Raw genomic sequence first — 23,530 nt, 5'->3', positions numbered from 1 at the left:
AGGAATGATTACAATTGTCATTGGTATTGCTTGGTTATTATAAATATACTATTAAAAAAAAAGCAAATGCATCACCTCAAACTATCTCATACGTAATCATCAAATGTATTATATCATAAAAGGGTTGAATCATCATGTTATAATATTTATCTAATTCATAGCATTAGCAACTGTGTGCTTATCGAATACCAGACAACAATATATTACAAGAACCCATAAACTCCAAAAAGAAAAAGTCAGGCAACATTCTTTTACAACAATAGCAATTGAGGGAATGAATGTGTCATAAGAGTTGCTTACCCCATTCTTTTACAATTATATTTTTTTTTACCCTCAAAGAAAGCAATCATTCTCTTTGTTACTCCGATGCTGTCGCTATAGTGACATATGTATTTTATATGTTTTTTTTTTCTATAATAACAATAACAGATATATCTTTGAGTGATATTCGAATCTTTAGTTAAAATAATCCACCTTGTTTTGATGCATAATGTGATGATTTTTTTTCATTAATGAAGGAGGAGAAAAAAAATAAATTGATGGTTGTAAAGAGATAAAAGATTATAGTGCTGAAAAATAAGGGGTATTGATTACCATTACCCCTAATTTATTCTATAATAGTCCATTACCCATAATTGGTATTGATTACCTACTTTATTTTTAACCAAGCATAGTTAATAAATATGAAACCCATTCCACACCCTTAAATACCCTCCATAGACACCCCCTATTTTTTCTTGATTATTAAATTAAAATTTAACTTTACTAATAAAGTTAGAATTTTGATCTTTAAATTAAAATCAAAAGTCAAATTTTAAAAATAATTTCTAAAAATTAATCATTGGTTTTCATCTAATACTCAAGATGTCTCCTAGTTGGAAACAAGTTTTAAGGATTTTCATCTATCTTGCTTAAAACACCTACTTATCCATCTTTTGAAAGCTGGGTTAGACGTCTTTCAAAGTTCAAACTCATCACTATTGATATCTTCATGTTGGCAACAAGGCAACAACTATTCAAATCATCATATCATAAATAAAACAAATAAGCTATATAAATTATAAAAGTTAAATCTAAAGATACGAGACAAAGTACCCGCATGTTGCAACGGTAAGATGGTAGGGGTGATAGGTCATAAGAGGTGACATGTCATAGAGTGTGATAGCCAAATGCCTTAGCCGTCTGGGCTCCGCCCTCGGATTTAAAAATTCGTCGAAAGTATATCAAATGACATCTTTAATGAAAGAACATGAAATTTTAAGAACACTCATATAATTTTTATAATTTATCGATGTACGGTTTTTAAGATAAAAGATTTTGAATGAATTAGATGAACATAACGATTTATGTAAGAGAGAGAAAAAATAAGTGATTCAGATTTGAGAAAAAAGAAAAAAAATTAGTGGTTAAGATTTATTTTAAGGGTATTATGAATAAGTGATATAAGTATTTTGGGATTTTCAATTACTCAAAGCTAAAAAATGAAAGGAAAAAGTGTTTTATAATGTAGTAGGGATATAAACCATATATATATATATAACAAATAAACTATATAAATTACAAAATTTAAATTCTAAACTAAAATTTAAATCGACAAAAAATATTTCGTTAATTAAATATATTACAGGTTACACAATTCTAATATAAATTGACATTGTTATGAAATTGTAAAAGATTATATTTTTCTATATCTTAATATATTTTTACATGTTTCAATTCCCCGGGGTTCTGATAGGAAGCCAGAGAGGATTGAAGGAATTCGGACGAGATGTGAGGGTTGGAAATTAGAATCGATGAAAAAAAATGATATAAAAGTATTTACTTAGTTTATATAAGTTTGGTAGCTTAAATTACTTGGAATAATACTTGGATAGTCTCGTAAATGTTGTTGTTCATTTAAAACCAAGAATAAAAGTTTTTGTATGACATGTATTATACGATGTATAATTTAATATGAATATATCCAAAAAATTTATTTGAACTTCAACTTATATTAAAATAAAATAAACAAAACAATGTAATGCATGATATTAGAACTAATTGATTGTTTGAAAGCTAACCATGATACTACTTATGATTATTGGATTGATTTAAGGATGTTTGAACTATTCGCACGATTTGGTGTTCTGGGGACTTGTGAGCTTGGTTATGTACTTTGTGTACAACTCGCCAAATTAGACCATGTCCATAAAAAATTTGTGGTGACGTGGAGGGTGTTTGTAGGGAGACTATTGATGTAGGTGATGACATGGAGAATATCCATCCATGGTTGTTTGTAGAGAAGGATGAGGAATGATAAGGAGAGATAAAGACAAAAGACAAAAGTTATTTTGGAGTTTATTTGGCTGTTTGTAAAAAAGATGAATATATTATTGTTGTGGGTAATAAGTGTTTGTGAGAAGGATGGATGAAAAGCTGACGTAGCATGTTGATTAAGATGTTTGTTAGAAGGATATCCTGAACTGATGCGAATAGTCTTATGTGTCCCACAGGACTTTTACACTTTTCCAGGTAGTATTACACGATTACAGTTAATTATCTATACTATATTATAAAAAGAATAGCCCTTTTTATTTTTGGTAATGTTGAAAATATGTAATATTTTCACTGTTATTTTTGGTAATGTTGAAAATATGTAATATTTTCACTTAACACCCCTTAAAATACTTTCATATACACTATCCTCTTAACATTAATGATTAAATTACACTGTCAGTCCTTTATCATTTAAAATATGTCTATTAACTTTTTACATCAATTATATACACAACTCACCGCCGCTCCACCACCAACAGTCGTTTAACCATCACACCGTCGTTGCCACGACCACCGCCGCATAGCGCTGGTATCGTGCTAGTTAGATTTAAATAAAATGAGACAAAGAAATACATCTTGAATCATCACAATATATTATTGCAAAATTCTAAATCATCACAATATATTATTGCAAAATTCTAAATGGGGACAGAGTGAGTGCTTCTATAGTATCAAAACATATAGCTTAAAGTCTTATATAATATGCAGGGAATATTGACAAGCCAATTACCAAATTAACAAGCTCACAGAATTAATAACAGAACATCGCCTACAATACACCTAAATTCTTATATTTAAGTACAACTTTATCACTTTGAGTAAAAGTAATTGATTAATTAGCTAGAGAAACTTACTAGTGCGTTCGACGGGCAGAAGGGTAGTTTGGTAGCATCCTCTTTGTTATCATATTTTTTTTTTATCACCTAACATTCATTAGTGAACATGTTGTTGTAATCATTAGAAGTTGGCTTGAATAAGTAAAATACGGAGTAAGTAAATTAAATAGAACTATTTTACATAGGCGTAGGCGCTCCTCTCTGAGGAATTTACGCAAATCACCCAAAGGATTAGGTGGATTAATTAGGGACCAGACAAATAGTCCCATCCTCCTGCAGGACGGGGTGATAGGGGCATCGCTCATCACTAAAATCCTCTTGCATAACTCGCAGGATTTGTATATATTTTTCCATTAAAAGATTTTTAATATCTGAAAACTAATAACATTTAAGAGGGTGTTTATGATTGAGTTTTGAGCTGATTATTTGATTATTGCGTTTGTATAACGCAAATAATTAAAAAAATGTGTTTGGCAAAATAAGTGATTATCTGCATTTAATTAGAGAGAAAACGCAGTTTTGAAAAAGCAGGTATGGACATGCTTTTTTAAAACGCAGTTTTTAAACACATAATCTATCTTGGAAACGCAAACACAAACACCCCTAAATAGATATCTACATATTTAGACTAACAATTATAATACCATATTCATTGTCAAGGAAACATGTTACTGATTCATGTTTTCAACCATAAAACTAAATTATACACATGAAATATTAAAGAGATATATTTATTAACACTAAGTTGTAACTATATTTTTACCCTTATTAAAGGTACCAAAGGTGTTATTTTAATTCATGTATTTAAGCAATCACATCAACACACCATGTAATTATAGAGATTTTTGAAAATTATTTATAGCGTCGTTGAAAAAAAAAGGGTAGATGGATAGCCACCCTCTGGGGCCATGTACCTATTGAAACCCATGCGCGTTTACCACATATACGCATGCCCTGTGAAAGGCCCTGAAGACTTGGTTGGGGACGAGATTCGAACCCAGGCCGTATAGCCCCCAAGCCCCCATTTTAGGGGTACGGTACCACTGGGGTTTTACTCCATTGGTTTATAGCGTCGTTAAAATAAAACATTATTAATGGAAATAGAATGTAATTGGAAGTTTTGGTAACTATATAATACTATTAATGTTTTATTATAATTAGACACTAAAAACGTAAAATAAAAATATCTTACAAATAAAAATCTTTATTAAAAGGTAATTAGTGAAGTAAATGGTACATGTTAGAAACAAATAAATAAGCATATAGTAAATTTATCAATAGTTTTTATCAAAACTTACATAGCTTATTCAATTTATGAACCCATATTAAATTAAAGTTTTGTCAAATACTCAATTAAACTACATTAGAAATGCAAATATACAATATATAAAACTTTGTATGCATGAAAGTGTAATATATATATATATATAAGTAATTTCTTTATAAGTTATAAAAAAGAATAAGTGTAATTTATATACTATATAAATTTTAATATACCCGGCCACTTTTATTCTAATATTTTCCAAATAGTAACATATAAATATTTTAATAATTAATACAAACATGTCGATTCGTTTATATAGAGTTGCAGCTAAGGTGCATTAAATAGTTATATAGTTAGTATAAAATTCAGGGGTGAACTTTTGATATAGAAACTACAAACTTTTTATGCACGTTAAATGCAACCCTAAGGGTTGCTTTTAGTATTTTTCCTATTTAATTTACTTAATCTAATACATGTAATGTAATTATATCTTATTATAATCATTTTGTGCGGTCATGACGGCATGCTATCAAACAATGTGGTGCTCAATCATATATTTATTTTTTTGATAAATACTATAACTTTTACTCCTTTATTAAACAAACTACCCATCTTCCCTTATCAACTTTCTATCTTTAAAACATCCAAAATACTCTTAACTTTCAACACAATTCCAACTCACACACTACATCTACCAAAAACATTCCTAAAATATTTTTCAACCCTCTATTCAAACTACCTCTCTCATTTATTCATTAATTCAAATATTTTCACTTGATATAACTATATTATTCTAAATAAAATTATTTAAAACATACTTCCCTTAACCCTTAAAATAACTACATTACTCACACATCAATTATATTTACACTAATAGTTGGATTAATTTCAAATATCGATTTACACTTTTTGAGTTAGATTAATGATGTTATAAATTAAGATAACCAATATGGTTGATGGCTAATTGATAAAACTTTTGACCTAAAGATCCAATTGGGTTTGAGTCTATCACATTTGTAAGGGATGATTAATAGAGAGTTTTTCGAAAATCTTAAGTTCCATTTCAGATATTTATGTAATTTAAAAGTATGAATAATATATTATATATGTCATTCTAAACAAAAACACACGCTCAAAAAATACATAGTAGTTTAAACTTAGTAATGTAACATTACTTCTAATTATATGTTGCTTTATTAGATGGATACATACAATAGTTTAAAGTTAATAATTTAATACTTGATTTTGTGTAAAAAAAAATTTATATGTATTTTTTGAGAATTATATTGTTACACTAAATAAAAATGTTTCATCAATATTTAATTTTATATCGTCATTATAGAAAGATATAAAAAATATATATGTTGAATCATTTATGATAAAACTTATTTTCTAATAACAATACTATCTTTTTTCAGCCGACATCGTCATTATACAAACATATAACATATATGTCTTACTAAGAGTTTTTAATACAAAATATATGTTTTAGAATAGTAAATTAATAATGCTATTACATTTCAACATGCCAATTAATTATATAAGTGCTTTAAAATGTATAAATATGTCAACCTCGAATGCATGACTTACGACTTTAAGTTAATTTCTAAAACTATCAAAGCACGTGTAAGTCAGCTATTATATTTAAACATGTCTAATCTTTTACGATAACAGTAGTATTATGAAATTTTATTGCTATTATATTTCAATGTGTCTATCATTTACAATACTTATAGTATTATGAAATTTTATCATGTTTATCTCGCTTATTTGATAGAACACAGTCACAAGGAGGTCTGCTTTTCTATATATTGCATTTGTGTTAATGTGGGCTTATTTTGACTTTTGGGGTCAGACATGGACTTCTCAAATGCAAAGTTAAGTAACTTTAATTTATAAGATTCAAATATATATTACTTATATTACTTATATCACTCGGTATATGATATGTATTCCCGTATATATTTTATAAAAGATTCACATATATATGAACACAAAAATTAATCAGGCTGGCTCATAGCTACATGTGCAGGTACATCTTGTCATCCCAAATCGATTACATGTCAGCAACCTACATATTTGTATATTACTGTTGAAGAATGATGCATGCGATGAATATGGTGGGAATTTTGACTCTGACATACACAAGAAGTTCAAAATGACCACAAGCCATCATTCCAATATCCCATGACTGCAAAAGGCTTGTAGGCACGGCTTTAACGTACTCATTGAAACAGATAAAGCTGTGGGCACGGACCACAACAAGACTAGAGGTGGTGAAGGTTAGAGACATGTAAAGAGCTTATTTCAAAGGTTATCTTCAAGTCTGTAAAGAGTTGCAACAAAGTGAAGAAATTTAAAGAAGCCACGGATATTTTGAATGATCTTCAAATGGAAGCTATGAAGTTGAAATGCTGTTTGAGTGTGCCTTACTGAGTAGGAATTGGTTAAGATGAAAGTGGTTAAGATCACCTATGCTTTTCCAATTTTTTGTGATGTAGAGTCTTCTGCATCTGGTTTCCACCCCATGTGTGCTTCTATCCATTACTCAAAAAAGTTGCAGAATTTCAGTTGGAAGTTGGAACATTGCAACTTGGTAAAGATTGTTTTGGGAGTAACCATTAAACTCGTAAGTGGTAACTTATACAAATGTAATCTTTGCCAGGTTTAACAGACAAAATGTATCAAATGGACAATTAAAAGGATATACTGTATGTAAAGATGGATCAATAGATATATCCAAGAGGTTAAAGATTTGGTAAATAGGAACGGTGGTTTAAAAAGTTGGAATTTTAAGTCAAGAAAATTATTGAGTTGGTGTGAAACTGTAGTTAATCTGTCTTTGAATGTGATAATTATTGAGTTGGTGTGAAAGTTAATGATTAGTAATGTGGTTTGCGTAAAGCAAATACTTCATACATTACATGGTCCCTCTAAATGGGTTCCTAACTGTTACGAGAGCAGATAATAACCTTACACTCCAAAAGCATTCAAAACGTTGCTGTCAAACAATCCCATTAGAAGAAGTCATGAATATTGTGAGCTATGTGAAGCAATACAAGCATGAGTGTTTAGGTGTAATATTCTCATGAAAACCGCATACTCTATACATGAAAATGTTAATAGAGATGAATAAATATTAAAAGAAAACCGTCATCCACCCATTAAGGCCAACTGACCCAATCATACCACCAAGGAAGATGTAATCAGGAACAACATCCCCAGCCACTAACCTGTGAGCAAGGGTGCTTATATTACAAGGGTCAATCAAATAAGGGTCACATTCTCTAATCTCTATGATAGTATTGCCTGCGCTTATAATACAGTCTCAAAATGTCTTAACACTGACAGCAAATGAAAACTAAAAATTGAAAGACACCAAACAATCAAAAGTAATAAATGGTAAAATTTTGCCATGAAACTTTGTTACGAATAAATTTATCGCCAACCAAACATGAATCTCATGCAACTACTGCATTAAATATAACAGGAACTACAGAGGAAACAAAATAAAATTCCTGGGTTAGAACCAGAATCCAGCTGCAGTACAAGGCTTTGGGTTGAGTCATGAGAAGATCTACTTTAATCTAGTACTGTATATACAAAACTCAATGTTGACGCAACAAGGTTTATCTAATAGCAAGCATGAACTATTTCCTTCAGGAGAGAAAAAGTATTCCATGAATCATGAAGTTGAACCAGGATCACTAATTACGCCCAAGAAATCATCTTTAATTGTGCCAATGCAGAACTGCAAAGCAACAGCAGAATGAAATGAATTCAACATATTTAAAAGGAGATATAACTTGTAGTTGACAAACAGCAAATTTGATAATGAGTCAAAATGAGTGACTTTTGTTCACGGGTAAAACGTACCGGGTCAAGTTAACCCAAAGATTTTTTGGTCCACTTCATTCATAAACTTCCATAAACACTTGGTGTGTCAGATTGATTACAAACACTACATAATTACAGATTGGAGGACTTGGCAGTTGTATCACGTATGCATCAACCACGTTGGAAAACTTTTAACCACTCTGACCTTTTTGACACATTTTAAAATTTAAATCCTCGTATTTAGCCTATTCAACTCGCCGGAGATAATGCAAACCCCAAATGGCCGCTTCTAATTTAAGACAAACAGATATCTTGGGAAAACAAAAGGACGGCAACAAAAAAAGTAGAGGGACTGTCGGACTGATATGAACACCTGACATGCTTACAAAGTAGATGAAGCATGATTGTGTTATCTAATATAGTTTATGTGTTACATTGATTTTAATAAGAATGCACATATATACTTGGTTTTCCAAAAATATTTTTGTCAAAATTGTTTACTTGATAACCAGTGTGGTCCCTTTAACTTTGAAGTAATCCAAATAGACTCAACACCTTATCCAAGCTACTAGAATTATTGAGCAATATACCATGAAAAAAAGAAAAAGAACTAATTACGTACTATTTCAGTGGCATCAACTCTAGTCCCAATGATCTTCAATCGAACCTCACTATCCTTTTGAATTTTAACCTGGAATATTCCGAAAGGGGAGTAATTTCAGATGTACAATACTTGCCTTGGTAAAAAAAAAAACAGAAAATATGAAAAAACCAATATTGATTCATACAGATCCATCTGAAGTTGTGTAATTAGGCATATCTCCTGACTGAAACTCCATGTCATCCGGTATCAACTAAAAGAAGGAAGAGAAAAAAAAAGTTTAGAGTGTCGGAAGTGCCCTTTAAGCAAAAAAAGACGGTTTTCAGTTCATATTATCAGAATGTAACACTGAACTATATTAAAACTTTAACAACCTGAAGGCAGAAAGTATGCAAAAGAAAGATAGTGTCATTTTCCCCTAACAAATTAGGGTCACATGGGCAAACAAGTAATTTCTACTGGACTCGGTCAAGAGTAAGATGAATGACAGTTTGGTTACAGCTTACAAACTTGCAACAACACAACAACTGATTTCAATATCCTAAATGTGATTTCACTGCTGATATGCATAGCTCACCTTCTCTATAATAATGTTTATTGTGTCACCAAATTATCAGTTGTCATACTGGGACTCAAAGTTGGAACCAGGCGTTGCTTATTCGTACACCAAATTATCTATAGCCTAATATCTTCCTTTACTATTTGTCAAAAGCCAATAGGACACGCCCAAGTTCTAAGCAGAACTTAGAGCCACGACATCTGGGTTGTTGAAGCACCTTGCCACCGATAGGCTAAAGGCATGTCAATTAGGCTAATGTTTGGTAACATTGTGAAACATAATTGTAACACATGGCTATATGAAAAAAATGTTCCAGCATGAGATCTAGAGAGAACCCAATCTCATAATTATTGAAGGTCCATGCTCACTTCAACTCATTGTACTGGCTTCTCAAGCATCACTAACTTCTACAGCAGTTAATGCTGGATCAATTTGATCATGCTACATTGCTACTATACCAATATGACGTATTGATGTAAAACAGTTTGAGCAAACAATATTCCAACTAGAAAAGAAAGTTTGCTTCATTTTAACCCAGATAAGCAATCGAAAACACTCTTCTGGATACTGTTTATCTGCTTCAATTAAAGGGATAAGCACTGTCTTATATGTAAGTATATTGACGTATACTAATTTGTTGAGCACATTAGGACTTAAAAATAAGCACGTCCAATCACCTATAGAAAGAGAAAGAAGATATATTCATGGCAAGTTAATATAGATGACACCACACATTCGGAACATGTAGATTTACAAATTTATCAATTTTCATGGCAGTACAAGCGAGCGGATAATCAACATACCAAGTAACCTATGATTTTGTAAAACTGTCAAACTTTATATAATATGAATTCTAGCACAAAGCATTGACAAAAAAGCAACAGATATGACAAAGATCATTAAATCACTTACATGGTTTGACACAAATATTTGGACAGGCCCAGCTTCAGCAAAGAAACCCATCTGCAAAATTAAAAAAAACACACTTCTTTAACAAAATCAAAGATTTGCTATTTATCAAGAAACACCAAACCAAGTATAGGATATGACCTTATTCACCATTGTTACAACAGCTTCCAAGATTTCCCCTTTGAAAGGACGGAAAACAACACATTGATATTTCACTGGAAAAGTCACGAAGCCTGTACCGTCTCGAATCAGCCCTTTCCCAACCTCTTCAACTCCTGTAATGGCGACGACAAATCCATGTCGCCCACTATAAAACCAAAAAAGCACCAAAATTTATTTTTACATAAACTTTTCAACCAAAACAGTGGATACAAGGTACACTAATTTATACGTATCGAAACCTGCAAGTTCCCTCGACATCTTTCATGAGCTTCGAAACCAGCTTTTCGCGTAGGTCCCGGCCAAAATGACGCGGGTGTAGTTGCATATTTCTCTCCAACACAATGTGGAAAAACATCTTTTTACCTAAAACCCCCAGATATAAACATACAATCTTTATGTCAAATACATATACCAAAATACGCCTACTATCTTTGGTCTGAAACAAGATTCTTTTTTTAAATCAATAACACAATAAATTCGGCTATCTCTAAATGTGTTAATAAAATTTACTTTTTCTGAACAGTGTGGCGATTTTTTCGTGTCGCTATGTTTCGGGTATTATATTCGGGTCAAACAAAGATAACACTAAAACTCTAAGTTTTCTTTAATCATTCACATTACAGTTCTTACACATAAAAAAGATTAGTTTCTCACAAACAAAAAATAATTTGTAAAGTTAGAAACTTTACGAAAACAGAATCAATATAACAAATAGGGTTTTACAGTTTACACTTGTAATTTGTAAATATATAGAAAAAAATAGAATTTTAACTACAAATTTTAAGGTTTTTTAGGGCAAAAACTGAAGTAAGGATTTAGGGTAAAACTAAATTAATTTAATTACGAGAAAGTCAAAATAATAACAACAAATTTAAGGATTTAAGGCAAAAAAAAATGAATTAATTGATAGAGATAAACAACAAACCGTACCGTATGGTGACTCGACTGGCCGGAAGATGGTGTCTGGCGGCGGAGTACGGAGGTGAGTGGTTGGTGGTGGTTTTGGTGTTTGGTTGGTTGGTGTGTAAATACAAAACAATGAAAATTTGTTTCTAACGGAGAGTAAATACAATAAAATAAAAATAAAAAGAAATAAACTTTAAAAAATTGGAATCTAATCGAATGAAACTTGACGAAATGTTTTTCATTTTTTTAAAGATTTAAGTGCCGGATGGCGGAATGAGATTCTTTCATCATTGAGCAACCAAACGCACTAACGAATGAAATTGAATTCCGATTTTATCAGATTCCGCAAACCAAACCCAACCTGGGGTTTATTTTTAGCCATTTATCCTTGTCCTCCTTTTTGATATCACGTTTGTCATCACCTATAACATTTATTTATGGGTGTTATGTGCAAAGAGAGAGAGAATGAGATACAACATAACATTATTACGGAATCTTTTATTATTAGGAAGTGTAAAAGTAATTACTCATAATTAATTAGCTAGAGAAACTTACTAGTGCGTTTGACAATGCTACTGTTTTTGGTATCATTTTTTTGGTTTTTGGAGGGAAGGGATTCAAGTTACCGTAACATGATTAACATGGATAATTTTAGTTCTGAAAATCAAAAGTCAAGATTCAATGATGATTTTTGAATTTAAACCCTTTATTTTTATATAAGGGGTTATGGTTTTTCTAACTTGACTCAAGTTAAGAAATTAACTTGAGAGAATCTTCTCATTTTTTCAATCAGTTAACATTTATTTATTCATCAGTCATTCAGTCTTTAGGTGGAATTTTTTTTTTTGCCTGTTGTCTTAGAAAAAAGATAATGAAATCATCTATTATATATGAACACTATAATAAAATGGAAAAGGAGTCTAAAGTTATCTCAACTTGACTAGTCAAGTTGGAAAGATGTTGACCATTGGATAAAAATCAAAGGTCAAGATTTAAAGATAAGTTTTAAATTTTACCCCTTGATTTTAACAAAACACTGATAGAGGTTTTTATAAAATCATGTGGTATCCTACTATTTATTTCTACTCTATCATATGTTATCTTTTGTGGGAGATGTAATAATCAAAACACTTATAGTGAGCAATTTCAAGCGATTGTTGAAGCCACCAAAATCGACATGTTTTGCATTGGTAATGGTATTGATTGTTAAAACGTCATTTGTTTTAGTTAATCATGGTATTTTTTGTTTTATTACACAAAAAATAAGATGCGTTTAGCACAATGTTTTTTTTGGTAGGAAACAAAAATTTCGTTATTCGAGTTGGATATATGAATAGTTATAGTAATCATTTTATAAGATCAACCTAACAATTACCAGTGACACTTGAAATAGTGATTGAACACTCGCAAACCCTCTTACAATTTTTTTTTTTTATATATTTCTTTTGGGTGTATCATGTATGATTGTTTTAGAAATCCAATTAGTAGGGCCACTAGAAATATAACTTCAAAAGTTCAAAGTATCCCTTACAAATTACGATTGGACCCATTAGAAATTGAGCATTAGGCCCAAATGAGCTTGTAAGAACTAAAGCCCAAAGGCTGAATCTAAAAGATGTAGGAGTGGAATATAAATGATGTCGATCAAAAGACTATCGTCTTTATGTAGTTGATAAAAAGGAACCAAAGTCATTACCACTCTTGTAGTATTCTATCTTTTTCCTTTCTTTATATCCCCAATCCTCTCAGTTGCAATGCAACTTTTGGCTTCCAATAAACGTCTTTCAATCAACTTTCCTTTATCGACTTGTATGAGTATATTTTTTTTAAAGGAAAATGATAAATTTTTCTAATCAAATATCTTAATAATCCTCTACAAACATTAAAAAAGTGACATGTGTTATCCACTAATTCTCTTTCCTAATCTTGCCTCCTTATTTTCTTACATGTCATCCTCTCATAATTAAATGAATTATTAGGCTATTTAGTTAGAAAGATTAACCATTTCTTTTTTTTTAATCAAATAAATCATCAAACTTCCATTATTAGGCTATAGCATTTCTCCTATACACATTGGATGATAAACTCACAGGCCCCACTTTGAGGGATCCTCATTTTCTAAAATTCCCGTAGTTATATATTAGTATAATAATTTAAACATATATATATATATATATATATATATATATATATATATTATAAAATAATCGGATAAAGTGTCCATTATCATGATGAAACTTGAAACCAAAACCTATTATATGATGTATCACCACACATATATCACAATAAACGAAACAAATTATATATATGTTTTATAATTTGTTTCATATATAGTTTAGTGTACGTATTTGAGGTATATGACTTACAACATGTGTTTTAGAAAACATGCATGCATGCAAACTAAAAGGTAAAGTGAAAATGGACCATTTAATTTATAATACTTTTTGCATGTTTTGAAACTTACGGCCGGCCTTAGTTCCCAATCCCTTAGCTAGCTATCTCTTCTATTTAAACCATCCATGATTTCCGAATTGTAATGCAATTAACTTGTGCCTCAAGATCGAGTAATTAATTAAGTTACAAAGACGACGACAACAACAATTTATAACGATGACAACGACGAAACCAGTGATGGTTGTGGGAATCGACGAGAGTGAGCAGAGTTTTTTTGCACTAGAATGGACATTGGATCACTTCATAGTACCATCAGCTGCACCAAATCCTCCTTTCAAGCTAATCATTGTTAATTCTAAGCCTACATCTGGTGCTTCTATGGGCTTCTCCATTCCTGGTAACTAAACTAATTATTAATCCTTAAAGTTTATAAGTAATTCAATATAATATAATAATGAAATTACAGCCCCATGCATTATCTAGTTTAATTAGTACTTTTTCTAGCTAGGTTGGCCCACAATGCGCGCAACCCTAATTAATTACGAGTAACACGTTGTTAGGTTGTGGGTTCAAGTCCCGCGCGACCAGCAGATCAAACAAGTATGTGTGAATATCTACTGCTAAATTATTTATGATGAAACTGTAGGCGTGTTGGATATTTTGACACACGTGGATCAAGATTTGAAGAACATTGCTGAGCGTGTTGTTGAAAAGGCAAAGGAGCTTTGCATTTCTAAATCGGTAGGTAGTTATAGTTTTTGACTGTATAGGGATTGGGATTCTATAAAATTGAAATCCCTGAAGTTTGTAAGGTTGAACAAATTAACAGTACTTAATTGGCCTAATATTTGTTCAACTGGGACGTCAACCAACGTTTACCTTAAGTACTCTACATATATATAAGCAATTATACATATATAGTTGGGATTAGTATTTTTGAATGTAATCAACTATGGACGAAGTGTGAAAAAACTAAAGTTGTGTTCATTGTATGAAATAACTTTCAAATCATGTCTATTGTATGTATCTAACTAATAAAAAACTTACAAGTGGCAGCTTATATGGTTGTCATGCATACCCGATTACATACAATAGACAAGATTTGAAAGTTATTTCATACAATAAACACAACTTTAATTTTTTCACACTATAGACATTCGTGCATAGTTGATTATATTCACAGATACTAAACCCTATATAGTTGGACTTGAACTATATATATATCCAAATTAATTGAACTTATTCTTTCAATTTCTCAGTAGCACACCGCCACCAAGAATTGAAACAAATGAGTATATATATATATATATATAATGCCTTTGAATATTCCATGGTTCAACTTGGCAATGTATTTTTAAATATATCCTGATCATATTTATGCAGGTAAATGATGTAACCATAGAGATTGTGGAAGGTGATGCTAGAAATGTTTTATGTGATGCTGTTGAGAGGCACCATGCCACCATGCTAGCTGTTGGTAGCCATGGTTATGGATCAGTTAAAAGGTACTATATATGTTTACTTAACTTAATTGCATCAATTAATGTATTAGTATCAAAAGTTGTAATGAACAAAATATACTCTACTAATTATACACATATATATATGTCCCAAAAGTGCCAATTAATAGAGAAATTGGTGGCCGTGGTTCATTGAATTGGTTTCCTGCCTAGATTCAAGTCTCACTACTCTTCATATTTGTGGGGTGAGATAAGGAGGTTAGGGCATTTCTGGAAGTCACGGGTTTCATCTCAAGCATTCAAGTAGTTTCAGATATATTATATTAGTAGTAAAATAGTTTGCCGTTAAAAGAAAAAGTCATGCGCCAAACGTGGCTTTAACCAACAGCCTACTGGTTATCCTTAATGTATAAATGGCGTTTTTCGACGCATTTACAAATCTACTTTGCAATCTTATAAAGTTTGCGTGGTCGATCGGGGACAATTGTTTTAACCTTTAATTAGCCTTTAGGAAACTTTAAAGTGATTGAACAATAAACATGTCATATCTTATTGGATACTCTACTAATTAAGTTCTAACATCAATAAATTATATGATCAATATATGCATCTTAACATGTTAATTAAGAAAATGTCTATAATTTTGCAGGGCACTTTTGGGAAGTGTAAGTGATTATGTAACCCATCATGCTCACTGCACCGTGATGGTAGTCAAGAAGCCAAAGGGCAATAATCACGAAGGCTAGCTTCCATGATTTACAAGATCGATTTCTCCACTCGATCGATCTCATGGTGGTTGATTGCAATCAATGTTTAACTTTCTGTTGAAACCATTATTTGGTTTGAAAGACCAATACTACATATTGTCTTAATTAGTAGTATGCTTGTTCAACTTCATATGTGTTTGTAGTTTCATAAACACATTCGTTTCTTGCAATTGTAATCTTTGTGTTTTATTGTAAAATAACATAAAATAATGTTTTGGACAAGCATGTATCATGTATGCAAAGTCTTGAGTATCTTATATTGAGATTATATATGGTGTTTTAGAAATGTTTATTTTTATAAAATGATGTTTATTATATATGTTGAAATTCGTTATTAAAAAACGGGTTCAAGTATGTTAATTTCACAAGATATGATGAAGCAAGTAATTAATCTTGTGAAGCAAGTAGTAATTGATCAGGTACTTCCGGTAGTATATAGTTTCATGGCCAATAGATGAATTCATGAAAAGAAATAAAATAATTAAGAAAGGGTTCATGGTATTTCCTTAAAATAAAAAATAAAAAAAAATAAATGGATGGATGGAGACTCTTGCTGTTTTTTATACTCAAATTGCACATCGCGCATAGTTCATGTTCGTTAAGTCCATATTCTCACATATGAATCACATGATATAATTATTTTATTTGTCTTTTAACAAATTTTTAAACCTATAATTTGCAATCTTTATATGAGGACACATATTCATCCATTGGTGTTTATTCCTCCAAATATGAAAATTGGTTTCACACCCATGTCAACCTAAGGGTGTTTGTGATTACTTTTGTTTTGTATGCAATTATTTTGATTATCATTTTATTAATATCCAGATAATTAAAAGCGTTTTAAGTTATCTAGAATCAAAATTGATTATTTACTTTTTTAAGAGTTAGAAATTGAAATTGCCAATATGCTCTTTAGGCTTAAACTGGTTGTACTATTCTAATTAGCAATTTCTAACTTAATCTGGTTGTATTACATATATACAGCCAGATAATGGACTGGTCTGAATAGCTAAGGTGGGCTGGGCTGCTAAAGTGTAGATAGTTGGATGCTAAATTAGCCCAAAACTAGAAAACTAAAAGAGTGAAATTTAGGCAAGTTGATGTGACTATGTGAGTGGGAAATCACAATTCACAAGTGATAAAAAGATTTAGCGTCTCTATGAAGATGATAAAAAAAAAAAAAAAAAAAAAGGACCAAAACCCAATAAACCATCACAAACTCTTCGTATTCTATCTTTCTTTATATCTCCAAATCCCCAATCTTGTGTGCAACTTGTGGCATCTTTAATTTTATCATATATGTTTGGTCCGCATCTTTAGCTTTTCTTTAAAATGATAAATTCACGTGGTTTTTCAAACAAATATTTATAAACTTATATTAACTAGATTGATGCCCGCACAATGCAGCGACGATAACGGCGACGGTGATGGTATGGTTATTAACGTAAAAGTAATTTCATTGAGGTCGGAGATGTGATGATTTGTTGCTGTGGGATATGAAAGGGGGGGACAAATTTTGAGTTAGGGTTTTTGTTATGTGATTTCACGTAAGGAAAAGATAAATGCTTAATTTTTTTAAGGACATTTTAGTCAAAGTTTGTAAAATATAAAGAAGTATATATTAAAATATAGGGTAAATGAGTCATTTCAGGTTCTTAAAATTAAAGAGTGCAGTTTGTTTTTTAAGGTAATTTAGATAAAAGATGGAGAGAAAAATATAAAAGATGAAAAAGATTGATACTTAATTGGTCTATCTTACATGACAACTCACTTTGTAAACATATGTTTGTAATTAATTTGTTATTCTAATATTTCTCTTGTTATTTATTACCAAACATAACTCTTTGCCAAACATAACTAGAGTTGAAAATTCGGAAAATAAGCTTTTCTGTTAAGGCCTAAGCTAGTGAACCCAATTGGGCTAAATCTTTAGGGGATCCACGTCCACCTATAATACTATGATTATAGCTTATAACCGCCCCTATGTTTTATTGTTATATGATCGATCCTCTCAGATAATCATAGTCATATAATTAAGAAAAAGATATATTCATCGGGTCATCTACTAAGTATTAACTTACTTGAGTCTCTTATTTTATCTGTGTAGTCAAACAAGCTCTTACTTTTATACATTTTCTTTTTATTTTTATTTTACCATATATACCAACCAATACTCATAGAAACACTTACTATGCATTTATGTGCGACAAGACGGTAAATTATTGAGTGTATGTGAATGCATGTATAAGTTTATGGGTAAAGTATATATAGATAGAATATTGCAAACTAGAAAAGAAAAGAAAAAGGTATATTGCTTTGTACTTTTTTGCATTGTGTTAATTCAACGAATCAGTTCCTCCTGACCCTGTCACATATTTCTTCTATATATATATAAACTTCCATTTCAATTCTGAAATGTGAAGCAAACGATTAAATTGTATACATACATAGTCACATACACACACACACACACAGCTTAGCAATGACAACAACGGGCAAACCAGTGATTATCGTTGGGGTTGACGACAGCGAGCAGAGTTTTTACACACTAGAATGGATATTAGATCACTTCATAGTACCATCTGCTCCAAACCCTCGTTTTGAACTTCTAATCGTTCACTCCAAACCTATTCCTACTTCTACTATGGGCTTTGCTGCTCCTAGTAATCAAACTAGTCCTTTAATTAGTTGTTTATTGTTATCTTGTTTGTATTGTCATTGTGTTTGTTGCTAAAATATATGATGAAATTTAGGTGTGGATATATTATCACATGTGGATGTGGATTTGAAGAACATTGCTAATAGAGTTGTGGAAAAGGCTAAGGAGCTTTGCATCTCTAAATCGGTTTGCACTTGACCCGAATTTGGTTATTAAATTTGAATTATGTTGGTTTTTTAGTCTATTGAATCTTATGATCTATAGGTGAATGATGCAACCATAGAGACTGTGGAGGGTGATCCCAGGAATGTTTTATGTGATGCTGTTGACAGGCACCATGCAACCATACTAGCTGTTGGAAGCCATGGACATGGAGCTATTAAAAGGTAATATCTATACATCTATGTCAAAACTTAAGTTTACATATACTCGGGCCGAGTTAGTGCAAATCCTATCCTGCAACAATAAAGAAAGATATCCATGCTTAGCTAGGAATAAGTTTTACAGGAAATCCTTCTGCTGATTTGAGTTATTCCTACTTGTTGGATACAATGACTCTTACATGTTAACAAGGTGTACTAATGCTTTTTGTAGGGCGGTTTTGGGAAGTGTAAGCGACTATGTTACCCATCATGCTCACTGCACTGTGATGATAGTGAAGAAGCCGAAAGCCAAACATGAAGGCGCCCATAATTAGGATTTCCAAGATCTCGCCGTTCCCATGGCAGTTGTTTTCAATGTTGACACTATACTATGCTTGTTCAATTTCACATGTTTGTAACTTCCTAAACTGGTTCTCATTCTTGCAAATTTTACTTTGAGTTCATTATTATAAATAATATTTTCGACATGTAATTCAACATGCCTTGAGAAGATCCAGATCCAACATGAATCAAGCAATGTTTAACTATATTAATCAACTGACCGACACATTTTTAACACGGTTAGGAAAACTTTAAGACGCTAAACAGCCTCATAAATTTCCCCAAATGACAACCATGAGAAATCTAGTAGCTTCAAAAACTACCGTTAGGAGCATCAAATGATACAAATGTTTGGACATCAGGAATAAATTGTTTCCAAATTTGATCAGGTAAAAAAGGTAACTTATACTTCAAATTCTCCTATAACTACCTACAAAAACCATGTTGGTCTTTCCATAAAAGTGTTATTGACATGCAAACATGCAGAAGAGAAAAGGAACGTACAAAGTTATACAAAATGACCAAATCTGGTCAAACGAAACTTTTGTATAACATAGAGTAATGTTTTGCAATTACATTTTTACAAGAATCATTTACTTCACAAGGAATGATGAACATAAAGGTATCACTTTGAAACTCAAGATTCACAGAAGTTATCGATGTACACGTGTGTCAAATTTATTAGGGTAGAAACAGGAATCCGAAGGACCAGCTTTATAGAAGAACACAATGCTAAAGACCCCCCTGAATACGACACAAGAAACCACATTTAGTGGGGGGCATTAAAGATGCTTAAGTAGAATAAAAACAAAGAATACTTGATGCACAAGTTCCCCCTTGTTGTAAGAACTTGGGGAGGCTGATTCGGATAAAAAAAAAGTGGAGAATAAGTAGTAAAGCTGGTAAAAAGGTGTAACCTACCGGATTTTGGTGTAAATAACTATTTTTGTGTTATCTTTCTAGCTTGCTTAGCAAATCTTCCATTGGTGGGAGCTCCTTCAAGATCTGATTCCAATCAGGCAAGCCCTATTGAAAGAAATAACAGTTGTGATCTTAAAAGTTTAACTAATAAATGATAACGAAGAAAGAATTAAACTTTTTAGGCATTGTATATATTTGGCTTTCCGTTACATACGGATATTCAACAATTGACACTTCCCGTTTATCGCAGATTAACGCTTCACGATGGTTTCTTTTCTTGCCAAAATCCAATAACAACAGTTAAAACTTATAATAACGTTCATTTTAATATTATCAATATTACTACATGAAAAAGGGGGGGGGGGGGGGGGGGGGGGGGGGGGGGGACTGACCCTTCCTGATCTTCGAACACGCCCATCTAACCGTAGTATAATATATACATCTTCACCGGGAGGAACCCCTTCCGATTCCTGTTGCTCCTTTATCCACCTTCTCAGTTTGGACAAGAAAACTAAAGTTAGTAACGAGTCAAATCAAAATAAGGAAAAAGGACAGCTAACAAAGAGAACGGGTGGGAACCGTTACAAGTCGCCCATAGTATAGCAAGTGTTATCATCTCCTAACTTGCTTTATTGTATATATATTTTGAATTATTAAAGTAATGATGGTTTTTAAAATCATATTTGCATTGGGGCCCGACCAAGAGCTTGTGGGTACATGTCCCACTAGAGACAAATGTGCGAAAAACTGTGTGCATTGTGGAAATATTTGCATTCAGAAAAGAACAAAAACAAACACGATGATGGGCAGATCCGACCCAACACGTCTTGAAGTGCCCTAAAAATTTTTGCATTTTTCCCCGTCACCATATAGTTTCTCTATTTCATTTGTGAGCGTAGACAAGCAAAAATTCAATAAACCCAAGCCTAAGGCAATCCAGGGCCTCATATGGCTCGGCTTCTAAAGCTTAAATGAGGCAAGATATACTGTTGTCTGTTGTGAGCTCATATCTTTACCAAAGGCTTATAATTCATTTTATGTAATCCCATTTGAACCACAAGCTGAAAATGGAGTCTGTATTAGCTAGAATTTAGGCACGCAGACCCCGAAGTCTCGACATTTAAGATTGGGAAACCTCAAGCAAAGCTAGAACCTCATCTTTTGATGAACTAAGCAAGCTCGGGATCAGCTAAGCTCAAATAAATTGCTAAGAATTCATTTAAATCTTTACTCATATTTATCACAAGTTAATCAAGATATTTGAAAAGCATTCATATACAGGTAGTAAGATTAACACTTACCTTTCCCACTCCCCGGGTGATACAACCTCGGCTTTGAATCGGATCTCGGACTTCAATTTCGTTTTTGCAGTTATAGACTGAGCTCGTGTCTCAAAATCTTCCTATGATGATAGCATTCACAAGTACCAAAGACGATAAACGAGGGTAATCAATAACAGTTCCAAATCAATTATCAAGAGCAAAGAAGTAGAGGCGACAATCTCGACCCATGTGGGAGATAGTATGCATTAAAATACACCTTGTGAAACTTTTGACGAGTTAGACCCCTTTAACCCAAGTGACCATTATACCTTCTTTTAACTTAATGGCTCGTTTGAATCGTCAGAGATGAAACATAATTCAAATGAACTCACTCATAATTAAACATTTGGAATTTGCTACCTACGGGTGTTTACCAGAAAAAGCCCGGACCAGGCCAAAGCCAGAAAATTAATAATAATGTAACCACGAAGCAGAGTTCTTTAAACAGGCCCGGTTCCAGCTTAAAGTAGGTTTAGTCCAAAATCATATACAGATTTGGGGTTTTATATTCTGAGAAGTATGAATATAAAAAATTTCAAATTTGAAATAAAGAAACTTCTAGGAAAATAGAAAAAAACCTTTGGTTCCAGCTGCCAACCAGACTGAACTGAAAACTGACTTTGAAAATACCCCATGTACATAGAACTGGTTTTGAAACCATAAGCCAAGCCAAAAAAAAGCAATACCAGATCAACCTGTCGCCTGGTTTTGTCGATCGGGACCTATTTATGCAAACCCTATTGCCATAGGTTTTGTTTCTCCGGATGTACTTTTGCTGACCCTATTGCCACCTCTACAAAATGGTTTCGCAGATTTATTTAAGCTTACCCCAACAGAAGGAAGAGATGCAGCTGCTTTTTTGGGACCACCAAAGCCTCTTTTCTCAATCTGTGACTCCTTTTCACCAAAAATGACAGGTACTAAAATAACACCCCGATTAAGAAGCTCCATCCGAAACCTCTCCGCTTTTTGGATGGCTAAAGAGACCGTCTCTTTCTTCCCCGCTAATATAACCTTCACTCAGATAACATAAAAAAGATTTAATGCATCAAACATGTATTCTTGACGAGATTTGAATGATGGAAAATTAAAAACGCACAACTTGTTCTGAATTCCTGACCGTGGTGGTCTAATCTTGAATGTGCAGTAATTATGGTTAAGTTTCTTAATAATGTGGGGTTAGCACACTTGGTAGAGGCTCTTGCCTCTTAGTGGTGAAGTCCCAGGTTCTGTCTCTGGCATCAGCTGAGTTGGGTTATTTGAGAGTAGTTTAGAAATAGGTGTAAATTTTCCGCTTAAAAAAAAAATTTATGGTTAAGTTTCTTAATAATGTTTAGTAATTCTGTACAGATTCGGATGATGGTAATATGCGGGCTGAAGTGCAAATTTTAAGCCATGCTAGAAAAAAGATACCATGTGTGCACCCACCCATAAATTCATTGACATTGAGAAACAAATGGATGGTAATGATTTATTGTTTAACAAATGAGCAGACCCATGAAGTGCATATAAATGAGTTTTGGTAAAGAATTGCAATAGTTACAAGAATTCAGAAACTATTGGTGGTAAGGAAATTCAGATACTAACGGGTCTTGCGGTGTCTCTTAACTGCACAAGTTCAACCACCCGATTAGTTGAAAGGCGTAGAGGTAACCTTGATAGTGTTTCATTTCTAGAAATTTGGGTAAGTTGTTCTTCCTCTTTCTTGTTATCCCAAATATATAACGCCACAAAAGCTACAATGCCTGCAAATAACCGATTCAAATGCTTAGTTATTTTTGAGAAACTAAGGATGCAAGTAGAGGTGGCAATATCCGTGTATCTAGTTATCTACTTATGAATGGCTTGGTTTGGGTTGTCTCCTATTTCAACAGGCGCATCATGAATTAGCTAAAAGAAAAATTGTTTTT

The 23,530-nt window shown here is 32.2% G+C and overlaps 4 protein-coding genes across 4 annotated transcripts in view; 2 read left to right on the top strand and 2 right to left on the bottom strand.

Moving 5' to 3' along the window:
• Window positions 1-7,814: 7,814 nt before the first annotated feature.
• LOC122607695 (DNA-directed RNA polymerase II subunit RPB7) lies at window positions 7,815-11,529 on the bottom strand. The gene is made up of 7 exons (XM_043780719.1): window positions 11,415-11,529; window positions 10,724-10,847; window positions 10,464-10,629; window positions 10,326-10,376; window positions 9,042-9,107; window positions 8,876-8,944; window positions 7,815-8,167 (listed from the first exon to the last, which is right to left on the bottom strand). Exons 2-7 carry the CDS (start codon window positions 10,837-10,839, stop codon window positions 8,102-8,104), a joined length of 534 nt encoding a protein of 177 aa, XP_043636654.1. The 5' UTR covers window positions 10,840-10,847; window positions 11,415-11,529; the 3' UTR covers window positions 7,815-8,101.
• Window positions 11,530-13,923: 2,394 nt separating this feature from the next.
• LOC122607226 (universal stress protein PHOS34-like) lies at window positions 13,924-16,279 on the top strand. Its single transcript, XM_043780161.1, has 4 exons — window positions 13,924-14,181; window positions 14,431-14,525; window positions 15,168-15,289; window positions 15,894-16,279. The coding sequence occupies exons 1-4, from the start codon at window positions 14,001-14,003 to the stop codon at window positions 15,988-15,990; spliced, it is 495 nt and encodes a 164-aa protein (XP_043636096.1). The 5' UTR covers window positions 13,924-14,000; the 3' UTR covers window positions 15,991-16,279.
• Window positions 16,280-18,415: 2,136 nt separating this feature from the next.
• Window positions 18,416-19,546, top strand: LOC122607728 (universal stress protein PHOS34-like). Its single transcript, XM_043780754.1, has 4 exons — window positions 18,416-18,677; window positions 18,768-18,859; window positions 18,938-19,059; window positions 19,268-19,546. Exons 1-4 carry the CDS (start codon window positions 18,497-18,499, stop codon window positions 19,368-19,370), a joined length of 498 nt encoding a protein of 165 aa, XP_043636689.1. The 5' UTR covers window positions 18,416-18,496; the 3' UTR covers window positions 19,371-19,546.
• A 342-nt stretch (window positions 19,547-19,888) lies between these two features.
• Window positions 19,889-23,530, bottom strand: part of LOC122609433 (protein LOW PSII ACCUMULATION 1, chloroplastic) — a 4,037-nt gene continuing 395 nt past the window's right edge. The window contains exons 2-7 of the mRNA XM_043782476.1: window positions 23,208-23,365; window positions 22,449-22,634; window positions 21,600-21,700; window positions 20,691-20,787; window positions 20,299-20,403; window positions 19,889-20,121 (exon numbers count right to left, since the gene is read on the bottom strand). Coding sequence (XP_043638411.1) covers window positions 20,329-20,403; window positions 20,691-20,787; window positions 21,600-21,700; window positions 22,449-22,634; window positions 23,208-23,365 — 617 coding nt within the window. The 3' untranslated portion in view covers window positions 19,889-20,121; window positions 20,299-20,328. The remainder of the gene's footprint in view (window positions 20,122-20,298; window positions 20,404-20,690; window positions 20,788-21,599; window positions 21,701-22,448; window positions 22,635-23,207; window positions 23,366-23,530) is intronic.

Source organism: Erigeron canadensis, chromosome 7 (assembly GCF_010389155.1).
Source record: "Erigeron canadensis isolate Cc75 chromosome 7, C_canadensis_v1, whole genome shotgun sequence".
In the NCBI taxonomy this organism is placed as follows: Eukaryota; Viridiplantae; Streptophyta; class Magnoliopsida; order Asterales; family Asteraceae; genus Erigeron; species Erigeron canadensis.
The sequence above is the reverse complement of the archived record's forward strand: the minus strand, read 5'-3'. Positions and strand labels throughout refer to the sequence as shown.